General features: G+C 37.0%; 2 protein-coding genes across 3 annotated transcripts in view; one reads left to right on the forward strand and one right to left on the reverse strand.

The window, feature by feature from the left end:
* LOC311444123 (uncharacterized protein) overlaps positions 1 to 17,567 on the reverse strand; it is a 293,968-nt gene that overhangs the window by 271,481 nt on the left and 4,920 nt on the right. The window lies entirely within an intron of this gene.
* On the forward strand, positions 3,570 to 17,367 carry CDX4 (caudal type homeobox 4). 2 transcript variants are annotated; one of them, XR_014697658.1, is made up of 4 exons: positions 3,570 to 4,204; positions 9,088 to 9,233; positions 11,881 to 12,305; positions 16,578 to 17,367. XR_014697658.1 is itself a non-coding variant. In XM_084535024.1 (3 exons), the coding sequence occupies exons 1-3, from the start codon at positions 3,772 to 3,774 to the stop codon at positions 12,085 to 12,087; spliced, it is 786 nt and encodes a 261-aa protein (XP_084391150.1). In that variant the 5' UTR covers positions 3,570 to 3,771; the 3' UTR covers positions 12,088 to 12,629. The 2 variants fall into 2 exon arrangements, 1 of the variants encoding a protein (XP_084391150.1); XM_084535024.1 differs by lacking the exon at positions 16,578 to 17,367 and having other exon boundaries at positions 11,881 to 12,629.

Below are 17,567 nucleotides of genomic sequence, written 5' to 3' on the forward strand. Positions count from 1 at the left end.
TAGCCATTCCACTGAAATTGCAGGCATGCAGTTATGAAGGTATGGGCAAGAAGCATCCATAAGCTTTACGTTACTGATGTGTCATTAGAGTGGTCACAAGGAGGCAAGGAAACAAACACCTCTTCCTATCACCTTGGCCAGAATGGGACACGCTAAGCTTGTGTACTTTCTTCTCCTCAGCAACAACACCAAAATAATCAGATCATTTTCAAGTGTCAGAGATGGAAAGATTTGTTTCTTATCGTTGTATGAAAGGAAGAGTAACTTTATGATTAAGGGTTCATAATATACTTATAAAAACCATCACAAGTATAAACACCTTTAATACACGTTATTGATGTACGGGCCAGTTTTAATCTGCCAGTAGTCCCTGAAATTGCAGCTATAATAGCTGTCATTAAAACACTCAACTGCATGTTTGTGGTTATACTGTTATTACCAGGTTTGGAAATGCTCTTGAGAACACCACACATACTAGAGTATACCATCTACACTGTCTGTACAAACAAAACTTTCATAGTTTCAATAGTTCTCACCACACTTGTTATTACTACTACATTTCATTAACCACTTGTTAGCAAACTAGGCAATCTTCTTCCTTAAACATCTTCCCCAAAGATTAAACGCACATAAAGTATGTTTAATTTTACATGCACACCCCTTCACCCCAACAAAAGGGTGAGGCAACTCCTGTGGCTGTTACATAGATAAATTTTAACAGTTGGAAAAAAATGGAACATCATAACCTTGGAGCTCAGTTATCAATCAATCTCTCTGAAGTACGCCAAACAGCGCTGCAATCCTGCTGCCAATACCTTACGGACCTTTCCTATCCTGTCTCTACCCCCTCAGCTGAAAGTCTCCTAAGTACAAGCCTCCACGTGGATGACATTTCTGGACTTCCTGCCCCTTTCCCACCATCCCAGAAAGTCAAAGAGGGACCATGGTGACACGACAGGTCCACAATTGCATTAAGCAGTCATAAACCCATAACAGTCCTCCCTGTCCCACCAGCAACTCATTACCATCCCCTCACCATGCCCCCCCCCCCTCACAGGGGAAGGTCAGTGATCTCCCTCGCATTTGACAGCGATGCCCACTAGAAATCTTCCCAGAACTACAGGGTAAGTTACTGATACACACTGAAGAAGCAGCGATTCTGAGGCTCTGAAGCTACTGACGTGCTGGATTTGAGCAGAATGACACACGTATGGCTGAGAAGCGACTCTTGGGAAGGCAGACTCAGATTAACAGTCAATTAGCTCTCAAAAATCATCAGTCCCAAAACTTACGGTACCCTCAAACCACTAGCCTACATGAAGAGATACGGGTCCTTTATAATAATCCACACAGTTCTGCTACACTAAATGGAAGGCATAAGAGTGAGGGTGCAGCAAATCATTTCTATGCTGTCATTTTAGTTATCTTATTCTCACTCTGGTGTTAAAAATCTGCAGTCTTACTGAGCAATCTTATCCTTCTATGTAAATTTTTTTTTTTTTTTTTTTTAAAAAACAAACTGCCTTATTCAAAGCTTACTATTGTTAGCCGATATCAAATCAGTACAGCAATTCACCATCAGTGTATCTTGATCTAATTATGTTCTGGAAAGAATCGAAATAGATCTAAAGAAAATTCAGATAATGGAACAGGCAAAACAAGAAAGGGAAAGGAGGAGCATAAACAAAAGATAAAAGAACAGAGAATGAAGGATAAAGCTCTGAGATACAAAAAATGGGATTAGGTGATAGTGAAATTGTGGGGGGTAGGAACAGAGGCATCCCACAAAGGAAGAGAATTAAAAATTAAAAATGCTACTACCATCTAACATATGCTATGAAATTAAATGTCATTCACTGAGATGTGAAAATGGTATGCATAGTCAAAAAACATGCTTGATCTAGAATCTATGAGCAACCAGTGCTCATTTGTAATATGTCGATGGCTTGCAGATAGTTGATGGAACTGAAACTTCACCCTCCCATTGATCTGCCTCTGACAGATCTGCATTCTGTATTTAGCAATATATAGGAATTGAGCTGCTGGCATCATGCTCACAAATAGGCAAAAATGCCAGCGATGCTTCCAGTATAGGAAACAACCTTGTTCAATCTGAATGACACTCAGTGGAGTCCAGAGATGTTTTGTTATTGGTTTTGGTTTGTTTTTTGAATAAGGGGCACACCTATTACAGGAGCCTTACTTTTTCCATGTCCTATCCTGTGATGCAAATTTCTTCAACATTCTCAAGATCCTTTGGGATTAAGAAATGAAGAAATCTGCAAATATAAAAAGTGGCCTTAAAATCTTTGCTACAGTTACTGACATAAAGTCTTTCCTCAAAAAAAAATCTTTCTGAAGTACACACTTAGAATCCTTTAGTGCTGGAATTAGAAGGGATGTGTGAATATGAGTAGTGTCAAAATACAAAGGATGCTGAATGAAAATCCACACCTTTGTAAAGGGAAACAACTCATTATAATTTGCACCTCTTTTGCAAGCATACCCCTTGACAAATAGCTCATTGCAAAGAAATTTATCCAAGATAAAAAAAAAACTGGTATCAAATACACTCTACAAATTATAACTAGACAACCATATAGAGGCAATTCTCTAGTCATAAGGTATGGCTTCATTCTCCCATGTTAATATCACGCTCTTAAAAATAAGATAAAACCAACTTTAGAATCATTTCTCTCAGTGTGGAGGCTTACCTACCCAGTACCTGTGTGTCAGACGCTTCACAAACAAGCATCAGGGCAGTTCTGATCCACTACACTGATATTCCAGACATTTCTTGTTGCCCATTTCACTTAATTGCCACCACCAAAAACAGTCTGCTATAAAGGAGTTTCAGAGGAAGGCCTTTCAGGTGCATAAAAGCCATCTTCAGTTTGAAACTGAAGCCAACAATATTGCTGGGCTTGATCAAAGAATTTCTTTGCTATTTTTTTCAGTCATTTTGCTTGTTCTTCTGCCACCATCTTCGTTAAGAGGATTTATTGTCTACTTCTTAAAATTTATTGGTTTGCAACAGCCAACAAATGAAGACATCTCTTTAAAGCACGCCATATGGGGAGAGCATGAACATGTTCATTACAGATAGAGCCATAATTTCTCCCATGCTGGAAAATCACTTATAAACATCAAGAACAAGGGGGAAATTCTTGAGACACGTGTATTATTCAAACTGACTGTATCCATTAATTTCAAAAATTTTAATTAGATTTTTTTTTTAGCATCTGAGAAATTAAGAGAGTAAAAGATTTACTTGTTGATTGACAATACATCCTAAAATAGTCTGGACAAGAATCATTTAAACATTGAACATTTTTGTTACAACTTAACACTTTCCTTTTTCTTTTTTTCTTGTTTTTTAAAGGTCTATATACTAGGTTCTAAATGCAAGCAACAATTGCATCACATTACAGCAGTGGAATCACTGTTGAGTATCAGTGAAGGGTAACAGGATAGATAAAAGCTCTGTAAAAAGAGAAAGCACCAGAACTAGCAGAAAGGTGGGGTTGGTCAGCCCTTCATTTGAATGTAAATGTAATTATGAGGCAGGCAGTTTGGCTGACGTCAGACAAGATCTTGGTAAACCATTACCACCAGCACCTGGTAACACAGTTGATAATAAAAGAGGATGAAGTAGTAGATTCCAGGCAGAGTGGCATTATTAGGGAAAAAATCAAGCAATTATTTTAAACGGCGAAAGAAAACACAGAAGAACAGGATGTTGTGACAACACATTTACGATCTGTGACCATCATGTACGTGAGCTCTCTCTTGGATAAAGAGAACAGCATGTATCCAGGACCTGCAAGGGGTAGCAACAACAACCTGCCAGTGCAAAACTTCGCGTCCGCTCCCCCCTACTCAGACTACATGGGCTATCACCATGTGCCAGCCCTGGACAACCACGGACAGCCTGCGGGAACCTGGGGATCCCACTATGGCCCACAGAGGGAGGACTGGAACGCTTATGGCCCAGGACCTTCCAGCACCGTGGCTGCTGCACAGATCAATGGCTCGTCTCCTGGGCAGGTCTCCTACAGCTCTGCTGATTACAGCTCCCTCCATCCTGCTGGATCCGGGGGGTTACCTCCTGTAGATACAATTAATGCACAGCAAATCTCTCCCAACAGCCAAAGGCACAGCTCTTATGAATGGATGAGGAAAACGGTACAAACCAACACTACTGGTAAGCGTATGCTACATTATTTTTGTTTACCTCAGAAAGCATTTTTCTGCTATCTCTGATCTCATAAATAATTAACTTTACTTAAAGCACATAGGTTGGTGGGTCATTTAGGACATTTATTTAACCTACTCTTGTTTAATGCAATTTTAACTGAATTTGCACTAGTTTCACTTTCATCCCATTAAGGTTTTATGTGACTGTAGCAGAATGGCTGTTGTGTCTAGATATGGCTGCATCTCACTCAAGCCCAGGTATCTTTGTTCTAACATTGCGTAAAGTATTTCTGATGAAAAATATGACACTCTTGAAAATGTTGCTTTTAACAGTTACACACAAAAACATGGAAATTATTCTGCATCACAAGGTAAAGATAAATTTTATACTGAGCTGTTTTATATATTTAAACCTTTGAAGACTTTTCAGCAATTTTAAAGAAAATTACACTATGATCAAGCTGTATCGATCACGCGATTTCCTCCCGATTTGCCTGTTTTTCATTATTCTCACTTAATAAATCTACATAGAAGAAATGCCCCCAGACAAATAATCTGACTCAAATTATCATTGTAGACAATTTTGTTTGCAGACCATGTCTCACCAGCTTTTGCTTCATTTGGTTTCAAACCATATTTTTCAGTATTTTCACGTACCAGAATTCTGCAGTTTGCTACAGTTAGACAATTAAAATTCACTTTCTCCCAAGTGTCACTCATTGATGTGCCCGTTTTTGTCACAAGCTGCATGCCAGAACTTTTCTGTGTATATTCCCAAGGTGTAAATTGTGTGTAACAATAGATTTAGCAAACCTTGCTAAGGTTAAAAGTAGTAAGTGTGTGTTAGAGAGCATCAAAGAAAATGCTCTAAAGAAAGAAGGGCAATTACATCTGGAGCAATCCTAGCAGACACGGAAAATCAGCACCACCACTTCGGTAACAATCCTTCAAATGGTTATCCCTCAAGAACAAAATTAGTCTAGTAATTGTTTCTTAGTTATAAAGTAGATACAGACTGTTTTCCCATTGTTACTACGGATAAAATGCCTAGTGCACATTAAGATACCACAATGCCACCCTTCCACTTGGGGTCTTTACAAAGGCCTTCAAAGCCAGGCAGATTTAGAGTCTGTTCCTCCCCCCACCCCGTCCTTATGTATACTCATGTAAATCAGCAGTAACTTCATTAACATCACTGGAGTTTTCCAGGTGTAAAAGTGATGCAAGACCCGAGCACAGACCAGAATCAGTTCCAACTACTGAATGTCAGTGAGGCAACCCTGTCGCTGTCACAGCACTGAGGTTTAAATGCATTAGTATTTTCAAAATCTAATTCCTTGTTTTACACTAATTGCACAGACAAGGCAGACACTGCAAAGTTTCACACATGCGTGCTCAACTTCATAAAATGTATATGCAATGCAGAAAAGCACTCATCTCTGGTCTGAAAAACACAGTTCACACTCATGCTGAAATACTTTATGAACAATTCTGGACAGGTGAATCAGGGCCTGTCCACAGATAAATGTCCTGAGGCTTTACATTCCTAGAGCCCAATGCTTTGAAGTGTTAAAAACAGCTCAAGACTTCACTGAATTTGGCCGAAGACATCAATCCCGCTTAATAAAAAGGGTTTGGGAAAGTAAAACAAAAATGTGATGTATTTAAAACAAGGGAAGTACCAAACCACATTTGGCTTTTTGTCAGTGTCTTTAAAATAATATTAAGTGTAAGAACTGGAAAACTTTAATACTGACACAAAAAAGTTATAGGGAATGAAATTCAAACATAATTGCAAGAGTAAAATTAGGCATGTAACTACACGTTAACAATATTTTCTCTAGAATGTAAGAAAACCTACTTGATATCATTATAGCCACTCTTCAAAGCAGAATTGTTTTGTTTTTCCTTTTGCCCAGATTATTATGCATGCTATAAAGTAGCTACCAGCTCCTCCCCTTCGGTACTATTGAAGACTAATACAGTCCATTGGTCCAAAATTTCAGAACTATACAGCCCTGAACTTCACAAATACATTTACATACATATATACATGTATACCCTGAGCAGCATGGAGTAACAGAAATCAAAACACTTCTAATTAAATGAAGGAGCCTACTAAAATACTGACAATGGAAATTATTTGGGAGAAAGGGGTGTTAACATCTATTTACCCTGTTTCAATATATTTTCATTTTATACAAACTTCAGGAAAACTGAAATGAAAATTTACCTGACCAAGACAAGCCTTAGGATGAAAAAAAAAACAAAAAAAAAAACTACTATCTGCTTTCAACAGCTCAAATTTGGTTTGAAATTTTATACTTTGTATCTTCTAATTAAAAAACCATTACTGCATATTTGGAACAACCCTTTTTGTCAAATATACAGACATTCTAGACATATTAGGCAATAAGAATTTTTTAAAAACAGAAACCCAAAGTGGGCTTGGTAAAGTTATCTTCCCAGATGAGCTACAAAAACAAGAAAAAGAACACTAGCAGTATGCCTTACAGTCTGATCCTGTTCTCACTAAAATCAATGTAAAAATGCCCTTCCAACTTCAGTTACGAAGACTAAAACTCCAAACCATTTCTAAAACCTGCAATATTATGTGCAAAATATGTAATTCTATGAAAGTGAGTCTTCAATGAATGAAACTTAGCGAAGAGAAAATCTCTAAACAAGGGTCTAGAACCTAAAGTCTTATAAAACTTTTTGTGAAACTTCAGCTGGGAATGACCTTTCTCAAAAAACAGGATGGACTTTAAGGAGACTACACAAAAGGAAAAGATTTATATATACACACACACACATTATATATATATATATATATATAAATAATGTGTGTGTATATATATACATATTGCAAGGTCAGCTTTAGCTTTTTTTTTTTTTATTATTATACTCAACACATCTGATGTCATCACAAGCAATGATGTCCAAGTAATTCATATCACATCACAGCAGAAACACAGCTAGAAAACAAAATAGAAAAACAGGGAAAAGGGCCAGGTCTCTGCTTTCATGCTAATTTATTTTGCTTTGTAAACTAGTTGTGACATCTATTTTCCACTGGCCTACATTGTTTTCAGTTTTGAGGCCTATCTGTCATATTGAGGCAACAGACCCTTTCAACACTTCTCTTTGCTTTGATATGCAGTCTTGTCTTTTCCTTCTCCCTTTTTTCTTCAGGAGTTATATTGCCGGAAAGGGTGATGATTTTCACAGCAAATAAAGAGGCCTTCTCCTAGCTTTATTGTCTTCAGAAGAAATGCTCTGTGAATTTTATGACCAAGGGGAATGAGGAAGACTGCTCCTTTTCTCCACCCCCTTAAATCGTGGCTATATTTGCTGATTATATTGAAGCCGGAATAACCCTGTTGAATTTTAACTTCTTTTCAAAGATTAACTTCTAAGCCTTCAGTTTACAAGGAACCTGAATATCTATACTATTGTTAACATTATAACTATCATCCAGAGCAAATATTTCAAAGCCAACAATTTGTAACTTGAAAAAAATGATGAACTTAAGTTTGATGAATGTTGTAGTCCTGCAAATTTAACCAGCAAAACCTCATATACTAGAAGTCAAAGGGGAAGAGAATTGAGGAAAACATACTTAATTTTGTGTATTTCAAAAAATTTAGCTTCAGATAAAAATACCTCAGTCTATCCTCAATGTTGGCCCAAAATTGAAGAAAACTGAAGAAAAATATTCCTTCATTTATTTCTGTCCTTTTTTCCTCTGCTAAGATGAAAGAGTCTGACATTTGTTTAGGGCTTGTAAATTCCAAACCAATTGGCTTGTGTTTCTGAATGTAAAAGGGGTTCTTGATAAGATCTCCTTGTCGCTCTTTTGTGTGGCGTGTGCTTCATCTTAACACCTCAATGGATTTTAGGGAACCACTTTAAAGGAGTCTTTGTCTTACAGTTTGTCCCAGAAAACTCACATCAAAAAAAAAAACTAAAACTGGGAAGATCAGACGAAAAAGGAAAACTATCTAGTTGGGCTGTTGGAAGTGCAAAAGAGAAAAATAAGCTTAAAAGTGATCTCTGTATTATTATTTAAAAAAAAAATTGTTTGAAAAAGTCAAAGAAATAAAAGATATGTTCTAAACATTATGTTACATTTCTCTTAAGTAAAAGAAGTATTCTTAGATGAATTCTGTTGTTAGAGATACCACAATCCTTTTATAAATATTTTATTGTCTAGGTTTATAAGATGCGAAGTGCCTTCAATTCCAAATGGAAACTCAGCTCATTGAGTACCCCCAGCACCTTGCAAGACCTTTTTGGAAAAAAATACATATATATATTTAGTATATATGAATATAATATATATAATTATTGAACTTATAAGCTTGACCAAACACAGACTGTAAACAGATTGCTAGTTGACATTTCTTTGTGTTGGAGAACTGATCTGAAAAGCCCAAATACAAAATTAGTACAATTAGTCACAATTAAAATTGTGACTGAAAGTCAGTCTTGAGATCCTGTGATATTTATGTCCACGTATACACAAGTCATTTAAATGAACACTGAAATGAAATTCCCTTTGAGGTCAAATATATTCAGTACCAATTATGTATGCTATGAATTATTTAACATGCTTCAGGGTATTCTGCACTTAAGCTTTATATTTAAACATGTATTTACAGAGAGATAAAGAGGGAGAGAGAGAAGTTTGATAGCCAAATGTTATAAGAGCATATTGGTTATCTACTTATTCACTCTGTACCTCATATTCCTTCTCTGTAACAGAAGAAAACAATCCTTTGCAAGTACTCTGCAGCTTTATTAATAATGTCTGTAAAATATTTGAGATGTTTGAAAGAAAGATGCTATCAAAAATCAACATATTAATAATATTTCTTTCTCAAACAGGTAAAACAAGAACAAAAGAAAAATACCGAGTTGTTTACACAGACCACCAGAGACTAGAATTAGAGAAGGAATTTCACTGCAACAGATACATTACAATAAGGAGAAAGTCAGAACTTGCAGCAAACCTGGGACTATCTGAAAGACAGGTACACAGACTGTCCCCCATACTCACCCATCCACCAGACACTGTGGCTGTCGGAGGGCTCAAGCAGCATTCATGTTCTGTACGCAAAGTAGTGCCAAGGCAACCAGGACAGTTTGCAAGTGTATTAGGCACAGAGAATACACTACACAGTCACAAATTAATAAGTAAGTTAATTGGACAGAAACCTCCTATTAAGGGAAACTAAACATTAAGACATTCATCTATGATAGAAGTATGGAAAAGTTCTTGTTCTTACTTGCATAAAAGCTTGCTAGACAGCTTGAAATTAAACACTTCAGCTTCACGTTATCTTCACCATCACCATAGTTATGGCATTCTCCATTTTATTTCTTCTTGCAACCACACAAAATGGTGGCCAGTAAAGATGTAAAGCATTGGATACACTACAGCTGTAAGCCAGGAAACTGAAAACTCAACATTCAAAGAACAATCAAATCAGATTATCTGTGTACATCTTGTTACGTATTTGTTACCACTACTGCCACATGCCATATCCTCCCTCAGAGAGGTTTCAGCATGTTTTCAAGGAGCCTTTATAACCTTTGATTTTCAAGTCAGGATTTCTTTTCACTATCATGCTCACAGGTACTAGAAACAACTATTATGTACAGGATGCTTTAGGCTATAAAACTTGTTGCCAAATTTTTATGCCACTTATGCATGTATACATAGCCAATACTATCTGCTCACGAAATTTCCAAGTGCATACTTAGATTCATTGCTTATTTGAAAAGCATCTCTGTGTTCAAGTTACGTACATATTCAAACACTGTCTTGACTACAGTCTCCTGAGCAGGGGCCTAGGTATCCGAGCTGTGTTCATGCAAAGACTAGAGGAATCTGGGATAAAGAATTTCCTAGTCACTGTGTTGGAGAGCACATTTAGGAAACACGGCTCTGCTGAATGCAAGTATAGCAACTGTTGTATCCAGCCCTCTTTATACAACAGAATTTCAATGGCTCTGCTACAGTTGGAAGATAAGGGAAGATTTGGTGATACTGAATAAAGCACCTCATACCTTAGCAACCAGACTTATTGCCCCCAGGTAAATTTAGAGATCTTTCTTTTTAGAATTTTACAAACGATTGTTCTTTCGGAATATACACATTCAGTTCTCTAAAATATCCTCCTCTTCTTCTGCATTCAATCTGTGAAAGAACATGGAATAGAGAGGGACCAATTGAAGCTGGAAAGTGTAAGGATGCATAGATAAGTAATAATATTTTAGGTTAAAGCACTGGGTCTTTAGAATCATATTGTAGTGCAGCGATGTTCAGTCTCAGACCCCAATAGTACACAGATTACACTTCGTAGACAACAATTTGGGTTGGATATTAGGAAAAGGTTCTTCACTAAGAAGAAGTGAAAGAAAATGGTCACAGCACCAAGCCTGCCAGAGTTTGAGAAGCCATTGGACAATGCTCTCAGGCATATTCATTTAATTATTAGGTAGTCTCCCTTCCAAATTGGGATATTCTATGGTTCTTAAGAGGCTCTGGAACATAACTAAGAAAAACAAGTTGATCATCAACAAATTCCAACATGTTTTACAGTAGGATGTAGCTCCATTAGAATATTTCCAGGGAATTGCAGTTCTAAAAGATTCAAATTCCTGCTCTGATGTTACGCAACCTAGCTGATTTAGAACACAGCCATACCTGGGTAACTAGTGATGCTGCATAAAACCAGCTGTTAGTTTCTTTTTACATAACTGCTGCTCTTCTCTTAAAGCTATCCAATTTCTGACTCATAAATTTCCTTCAGGCAAAACACAGACAAAATACATACCCTATCTGCATTTCTACATGACTCATAACTGACAAAGCTAAATGCTTCTTATTGTCATTACCTGTAAGATAATAAAGTAAAACCTACTTGAAAAGTAATAGAGATTTTTTTTCCTATATAATATTGTACTCAATATACCTTAAAGGATGTAACAGACTATGAAGTGAGAACACTGAAAAATAATGATAAGGAAAGCACAAATGTGGTTTTCTGCTCATTCACACAAGAAAATTTAGATACCAAAATAGGATTTCAAATAGATAGGGTTCTTTCAATACAAACAATTCACTTTATTGTCATTAAGTAGTGCAGCTGTAGCTATACACCTGACATATATATGCATAATACATATATAAATATATAGCCTAAAACAAAACAAGAATGCAAATACATACACAAATCACTCGATATAAAGAAGGAAATGAACCCTCACCACTTGGGTTTGAATTAACCTCTAACAGAGATGAAAAAGAAAGCTGACAAATTATTCTATAATTGCATGTTCCTTTAAGTATGGCACATACCACTGCCAAAGCTTAGATGATGAACTAGGTGGACTCTGTCTACATGAGAACAGTTGATTCCAATGTTCCTAAATATAACACAAGTTCACTTTAATGCAGGTCTAAGTAAATAACAAGTTTCTGTTGATTATGATACAGAAAATGAGTAACTGAAGAATTTTCTACTGCAGAAGTCCAGTGTTGGTGTGGGTTTGTTTTTTTGAGAGGGGTAGAGGGGATATTTGCTTGCATACATATATTTTTTCATTGCTACTATTGCTGTAAAAAGTTGAGCGCTGCCTTAAACTGATCAGACATAACTTATAACATTGCAGGTGAAAATCTGGTTCCAGAATCGCAGAGCCAAAGAAAGAAAAATGATCAAGAAGAAAATCTCTCAGTTTGATGGCAGCGGGGGCTCAGTTCAGAGTGACTCTGGTTCACTCAGCCCAAATGAAATACCTGGCCCCCTGTTCCCACCACCACACGGAATAAATGGATTACAGTCCACTGACATTCATCAGGTCATAGTTTCTGAATGAACAGTGGGGGAAAATAAAGAAAAAGCAAAAGTAAGAGTGGAAAGTAAGAGTGGATTTTTCCCCTCTTGAAAACTCAACTTTGCAAAGGACCGTTCTTGTTTAACTACCTTCAGAGTGCTGACTTCTATGTACAGGATCTGGGACTATTCTCAAAATACTACAGAAATCTCAGGGAACTCGTGCTGCTAAGATTCGTCACTCATTCTTTTGAGTAGGAGGTACTGTACTTCACATACTGACCCAAAGAATGATACCACTGAAGATTCAAGTAAACACAGTTCTAGTCTCTTCATATATACACAGAAAATTGTCTGTGAACTGATTATAGAGTACTACTGCAGAAAATGTAAGATGTTGGATGTATTTAGTTTGTTACATTTTATATAATTAGAATAAACTGTAGATGTTTATAAATATTCACACATAAGTGGACTGAAATTTATGGTAGTTTTTGAAAACTTTTAAAACACTTAAACACTCAATAAAAGTTGCTATGACAACATATTAAATATAATAAAATTAATCTTCTTTGTCCTCCATAATTGTATCCAAGCATGCCAATCTCCTCAGTAATAGTTAGAGATAAATAACAGCACCCCAAACTTGCCAAGATTTGTTCAACTGTAAGAAACACAATCTGTTGTACACATGACTAAATACTAAATAGTATGGAAGATGTAAATATTTCTTTGGTCTTCAACAAATCCATATGTAACTGCTCAAAAATGTGAGGACAAACATAATGGAGCCAGAACTATTACTACTACCAAGCCACCAAAATCAAATATCAAAAAAATTAACATGTCTCCAACTAAGTCAAAGAGCTGTCCTGAGCAACCAATTTTGTGTGACACCTAATTCAGGATGAAGGCAAGAAACATCCAAAAGTAAATGAATTTCTACTTCAAAGCTGTTATCAAGCAGCATTCAGAGTCACAGCACGCATATTAACAGAAGTGTCCTCTCCATGTGCACACCTGAAGGAGCACAAATTAGGGATAAATGTGCTCACAGTGAGATTATTTTTTATTACTGTCATGTGAGACAGTATTGATACCTAGAAGTATCCAACTGATGAGGCTGGAAAAAGTACATAAAAAACAAAGTGCTAGAAAACCCCAAACTCCTCAGTAGTCCTATTTATAGGAATTTCATAACATGACCTTTTCTGTTGCATAGAATTAAGTGCTCTAGTGAAAAATTTTAATTTTATTGAAAAGGTCATCAGTAGCAAAGGTAATAAAAAGAGAAAGAGGAAGAAAAACAGAAAATATCATTATCCTGCACGTGAGTCATGCATCGCTCCTTACTTCAATAATGTCAAACTCTCAGTCTCAGCAGCAGCAGATCAAATTCTGCTTTTCTTAGTGTCATGCAGCATTGACAACACACTGAGCAACACAGGCAGAACCTGTCAAAGCATTCGTTGTCTGGATTCAATGCATTAGGCAACTTAAAGTTGAGGATGCGCCTCACTGTTTCCCAGTTATTTAAAAAGAACTCAGTCACTCTATGAAAATAATTCTGGTAGGAGATACTAGAATAACAGTTCATCAAGAAGCATTTTATAGGTGTTTCTCCAATATATTTCTAATAATTGCCCATTCATATGATTCAAATAAATGGGCACATATGAATACAAAGAAACTGCAAACAGAAAGCCGCGTGCATGTAAATATTTGTAAAAGTCAGACCTTTTAGAAATTGAGACTATGTTCGGATATCTTTGAGGCATTCGGAATATTCCAAAACTGCACATAGCTATTAGTGCTTGTACGGACATTTTGGAAAATAGGGCAGCATATTATAGAGCATGCACACAAAACATCTACTTCTGTTTCTATGAATAGAAGCGTATCTGTCCGTAGACAGCCAGAAACACAAATGCTGCTCTGCATTTAAAGAAATACATATTTGCTCTACAACGGATCTGGGAGAGGAGGGTTTCATAGTTCCACTAGCCTCTCTACCTAAGTTGTCTGTTTATACATAAAGGATGTAAATTAACCAAAAAAAAATTCCAAAATGACTCATGAAGAAAAAAGCCATCACACTTTACACATACAAGAAAAAAAATGGAGGAGGACCTTCACCTTGCTGCTCAAATCTCCCATCAAAAGACCTACTTCCACAGAAGAGCAGGTGACACTTTTTGTGAAGGTATTAGTGAAAGAAACAGAGACTGAGAGAATTTTTTTTGTTTCTGGTTTTCAAATGAACAAGGAAGAATGGCAAGAGCAGAGCTATAAACATACAATACATTGTTCATTATATTTGCATGCCAAAAGCGCATGGCCTAGCTTTAAACTTTTCCTTCTAATTTATCTCAAAAGCTTACATGGTTATTTACCAGGGCCACATTCAACATAGTCAAAATTATCACCCTGCAATTTTTAAACAAGTTCCAGTCTATCTTTCAGACTTGCCAGGCAGCAAGGAAACACCAAGCTGTTCTGGCAAAGTGGGCAGAAGAGCTGTTGAAGGCAGAACTTCAGAACCACCACTGTTGATAAAGGAAACACCTTATGTAAGATTTTATTTTAGACTTCAAATGAGAGTTTTTGAATGGGATACAAAGCATTTCCTGTAAGATGTTTAAAATTAGCCTTGTCAAAAAAAAGTGTTCTTTTTCATGAACTCCAGTGCTTTTTTCCAACACATCTACTTTAAATGGCTTCAAAGCATGTCAATAAATATTTGGTGGAGACAGTCTTTCATGCTCTAGATAATGATCTCTATGCCTAAAAACTGTATTATATTATCTTTCCTGGCTACTGCTTAGTCGAGTAAAAACTTATTCCCCCTCTCTTGCACTGTGCAGAACTACCTCCATCTAGATCAGTGTCCCTTTAACCAAGTGTAGTAGCACAGCCATTTCTCAAAACAATCCAGAAAAAAAATTTAAACCCTTTTAGACTAACCCCAATCATTTTCACTAAACCAGATGAGAAAGCAATTAATGTGCAGTCCTATTACCAGACGAGGATAGCAAGCAATAAAGAGGGAAGAACTGCAAGCAAACAAAAAAAGAAACTTCTTACTTCATCTCTGATAGGGCAGCCTGTGCCATTTTTTGCCAAAAAAATGTGATCCTAAGTCAAAATACAGTTCAAAATGTGCCAGCATGCAGTTCTAATGGTCTGTCACAGACTACAGGACAGTCTGCCAGAAGTCCATCCTATATTCTTGTTCTGCCAATACCAACATGGGGACACAGGGATCAAAGTACCCGAATATACATGGGCTGAGGCAACAAAACCATTACAGAGTTCCTACATCGCTATTATTTTCTGGGGAGCTATGTTTGACTCTCGTACATTGCTTACTTAAAGGAAAAGCTTCAGAAGACATCATCCAGTCCTTCAGTTTAATTTTTGTATTTTTGCGGGTGAGAAGAAACACTGAAGGCTATATATAATGTTTTCCAATAATTATCTTTCCACCTTTAAAGACTTCTCCAGGGACTTTAATTAGACACTCCCTTAGCAACATTAGGCAATTAAAATAATAAATCAAACACAATCCTTCTCACCCAGTGGGCATTTTCCCCAAGCTGTTTCCTGCCTTTTTCTCTTCAAGTAAATAGAAAACCACCACACTGTTTTCAAGTCAGCTGTTTGAGTGGTATTTTGAGTTTGCAAAGTAGTGAGCCACTTTAACACCATGCTGGTATCAAAAGAAAATTCTGCATCACACAACTGATTCTAGCAGCCAGCAAATCCCTTCTGACATTTACTTGAATCATCTTTACTCTTATGAGAATACTGTAGAGATGCCAAACCTTTGGGAACAACTGCCTTTCTCAGCCAAACTGTCTATAAATACTTAATCAAGCGGCAAGATTTTCCCTCAAACTGTTCATGCTGAGACTGTACGAAGCACCATAGTGAGCTGGCTACATTAACTAAGTCCTAAATAGTGGTCCAGGGGAGGAAGATACACAGATTTATCTCATTCCTGTAATGACACTGCATTTATAGTAGAAATCAGAAAGGACACTATTAAAATATACTTTAAAAAAAAGTAATTTATAGTCAAGAGCATAATTCAAAACATAATTTGGCTACTAGTAGTAGCAGTAATAATACAGGCGATAAAACTCTGGATCAGTAACTTGACAACCTCCTGAAACTAAGATTACTTGTGCAAATTGCCCTACCTCTACATTAGACATCTTCAGTATAATCCGCAGATGACCAAGCTGTAAACTTGGATCTGAAACCCATTACTAGCCACTGCTTCTCCTGTGCAATTGAGATTAAAAATGTCTGAAATGCCTATCAACTTCATACATTGATTCCTGAACTGAAACTCCCTAAAACCTGATACCTTCCCTAATGTCCCAGATATCAGAAGAGGTGCAAATAAAACACAAAACATCTAATCTTAGGGAAAATTTAGAATACCGCCCATGGGTACCTCATACAGAGGCATATACATAACAGCAGACCAGTAAAAATATGAACATTTCATATGGTGTTTCTCTGCAGGAATCTTCTCTGAAGCCCCTTACTACCAGCTCTCAGGCAGCCAGCGCGACGTTCTCTGAATTATACAGTTCTGCCTCAAGACACTGGGAAGAGCACACAGGGTTTTAGCAGCATGCTTTTTACGTGCTGCCATCTCATAGCTGCAGCTTGGGAAGACGAACATCGCAGCATCTACGGTAACTGGCTACGGTAACGGAGACAGCAGCAAATGTCTTCCCCACCTCAGCGCATGGCTGAACCAAGAGGGAACAACAATGTAGTAAGGATGAGAAGGACAAAGAACAGATTCAGACACATGCTTCACAAAATACTCTTGAACATTTGGTGTTTGACAATCCCTATCTGAGTGATGCAGCCATGCAGGACTCCCAAATATCATTATGTATCTCATGGTTCTCAATGGGAACAGCCCAACTTCTTAAGGCTTCTTCCACTAAACCTGTATCTCTTTTTTCATGGAATAACTTGAATCAGGTTCCTTTCTCCACTTGGGAAATGAACTTGTACTAGTGAGAAAATTCTTCAGCAGTATTTTAGAACTCCAAAATAGCTAAAGACATTTTCAGGGAAAGCTGGGCAGAGCCCTCTTGTACTGCAGAGCTGGTTCATCAACATGAATAATACTTTCTCAGTGCAGAAGCACAGGTCTCACAACTGCATTAGTGAAATTTGTGGAATCATCTCTCTCCTGCGCCAAGGCTCAGAATCAATACACAAAAAGAAAGTAAACCTCTGTGGTATATGAGCTATCATCTTGTTCAAAAGCCATTAAAAAATTTTACAGGAAAAATGGTATTGTGAGTTTTTAATGATAAAGATCATAAACACATGCTTGCAGTCACTTTGTGCGTTAAAATTCAGCATGTAATAGAACCATCCCATGTCCAGTTACTAATAAGCTCGTTTCCATGCTAAAAACTCAACAGTTTGGCATATATCAATATGTTGAAGAAACCTGGCCTAAGTCTTAAGTAAAAGGGCAGCAGAGCA

This window comes from Aythya ferina (genome assembly GCF_964211825.1).
Source record: "Aythya ferina genome assembly, chromosome: 13".
NCBI classification, from domain to species: Eukaryota; Metazoa; Chordata; class Aves; order Anseriformes; family Anatidae; genus Aythya; species Aythya ferina.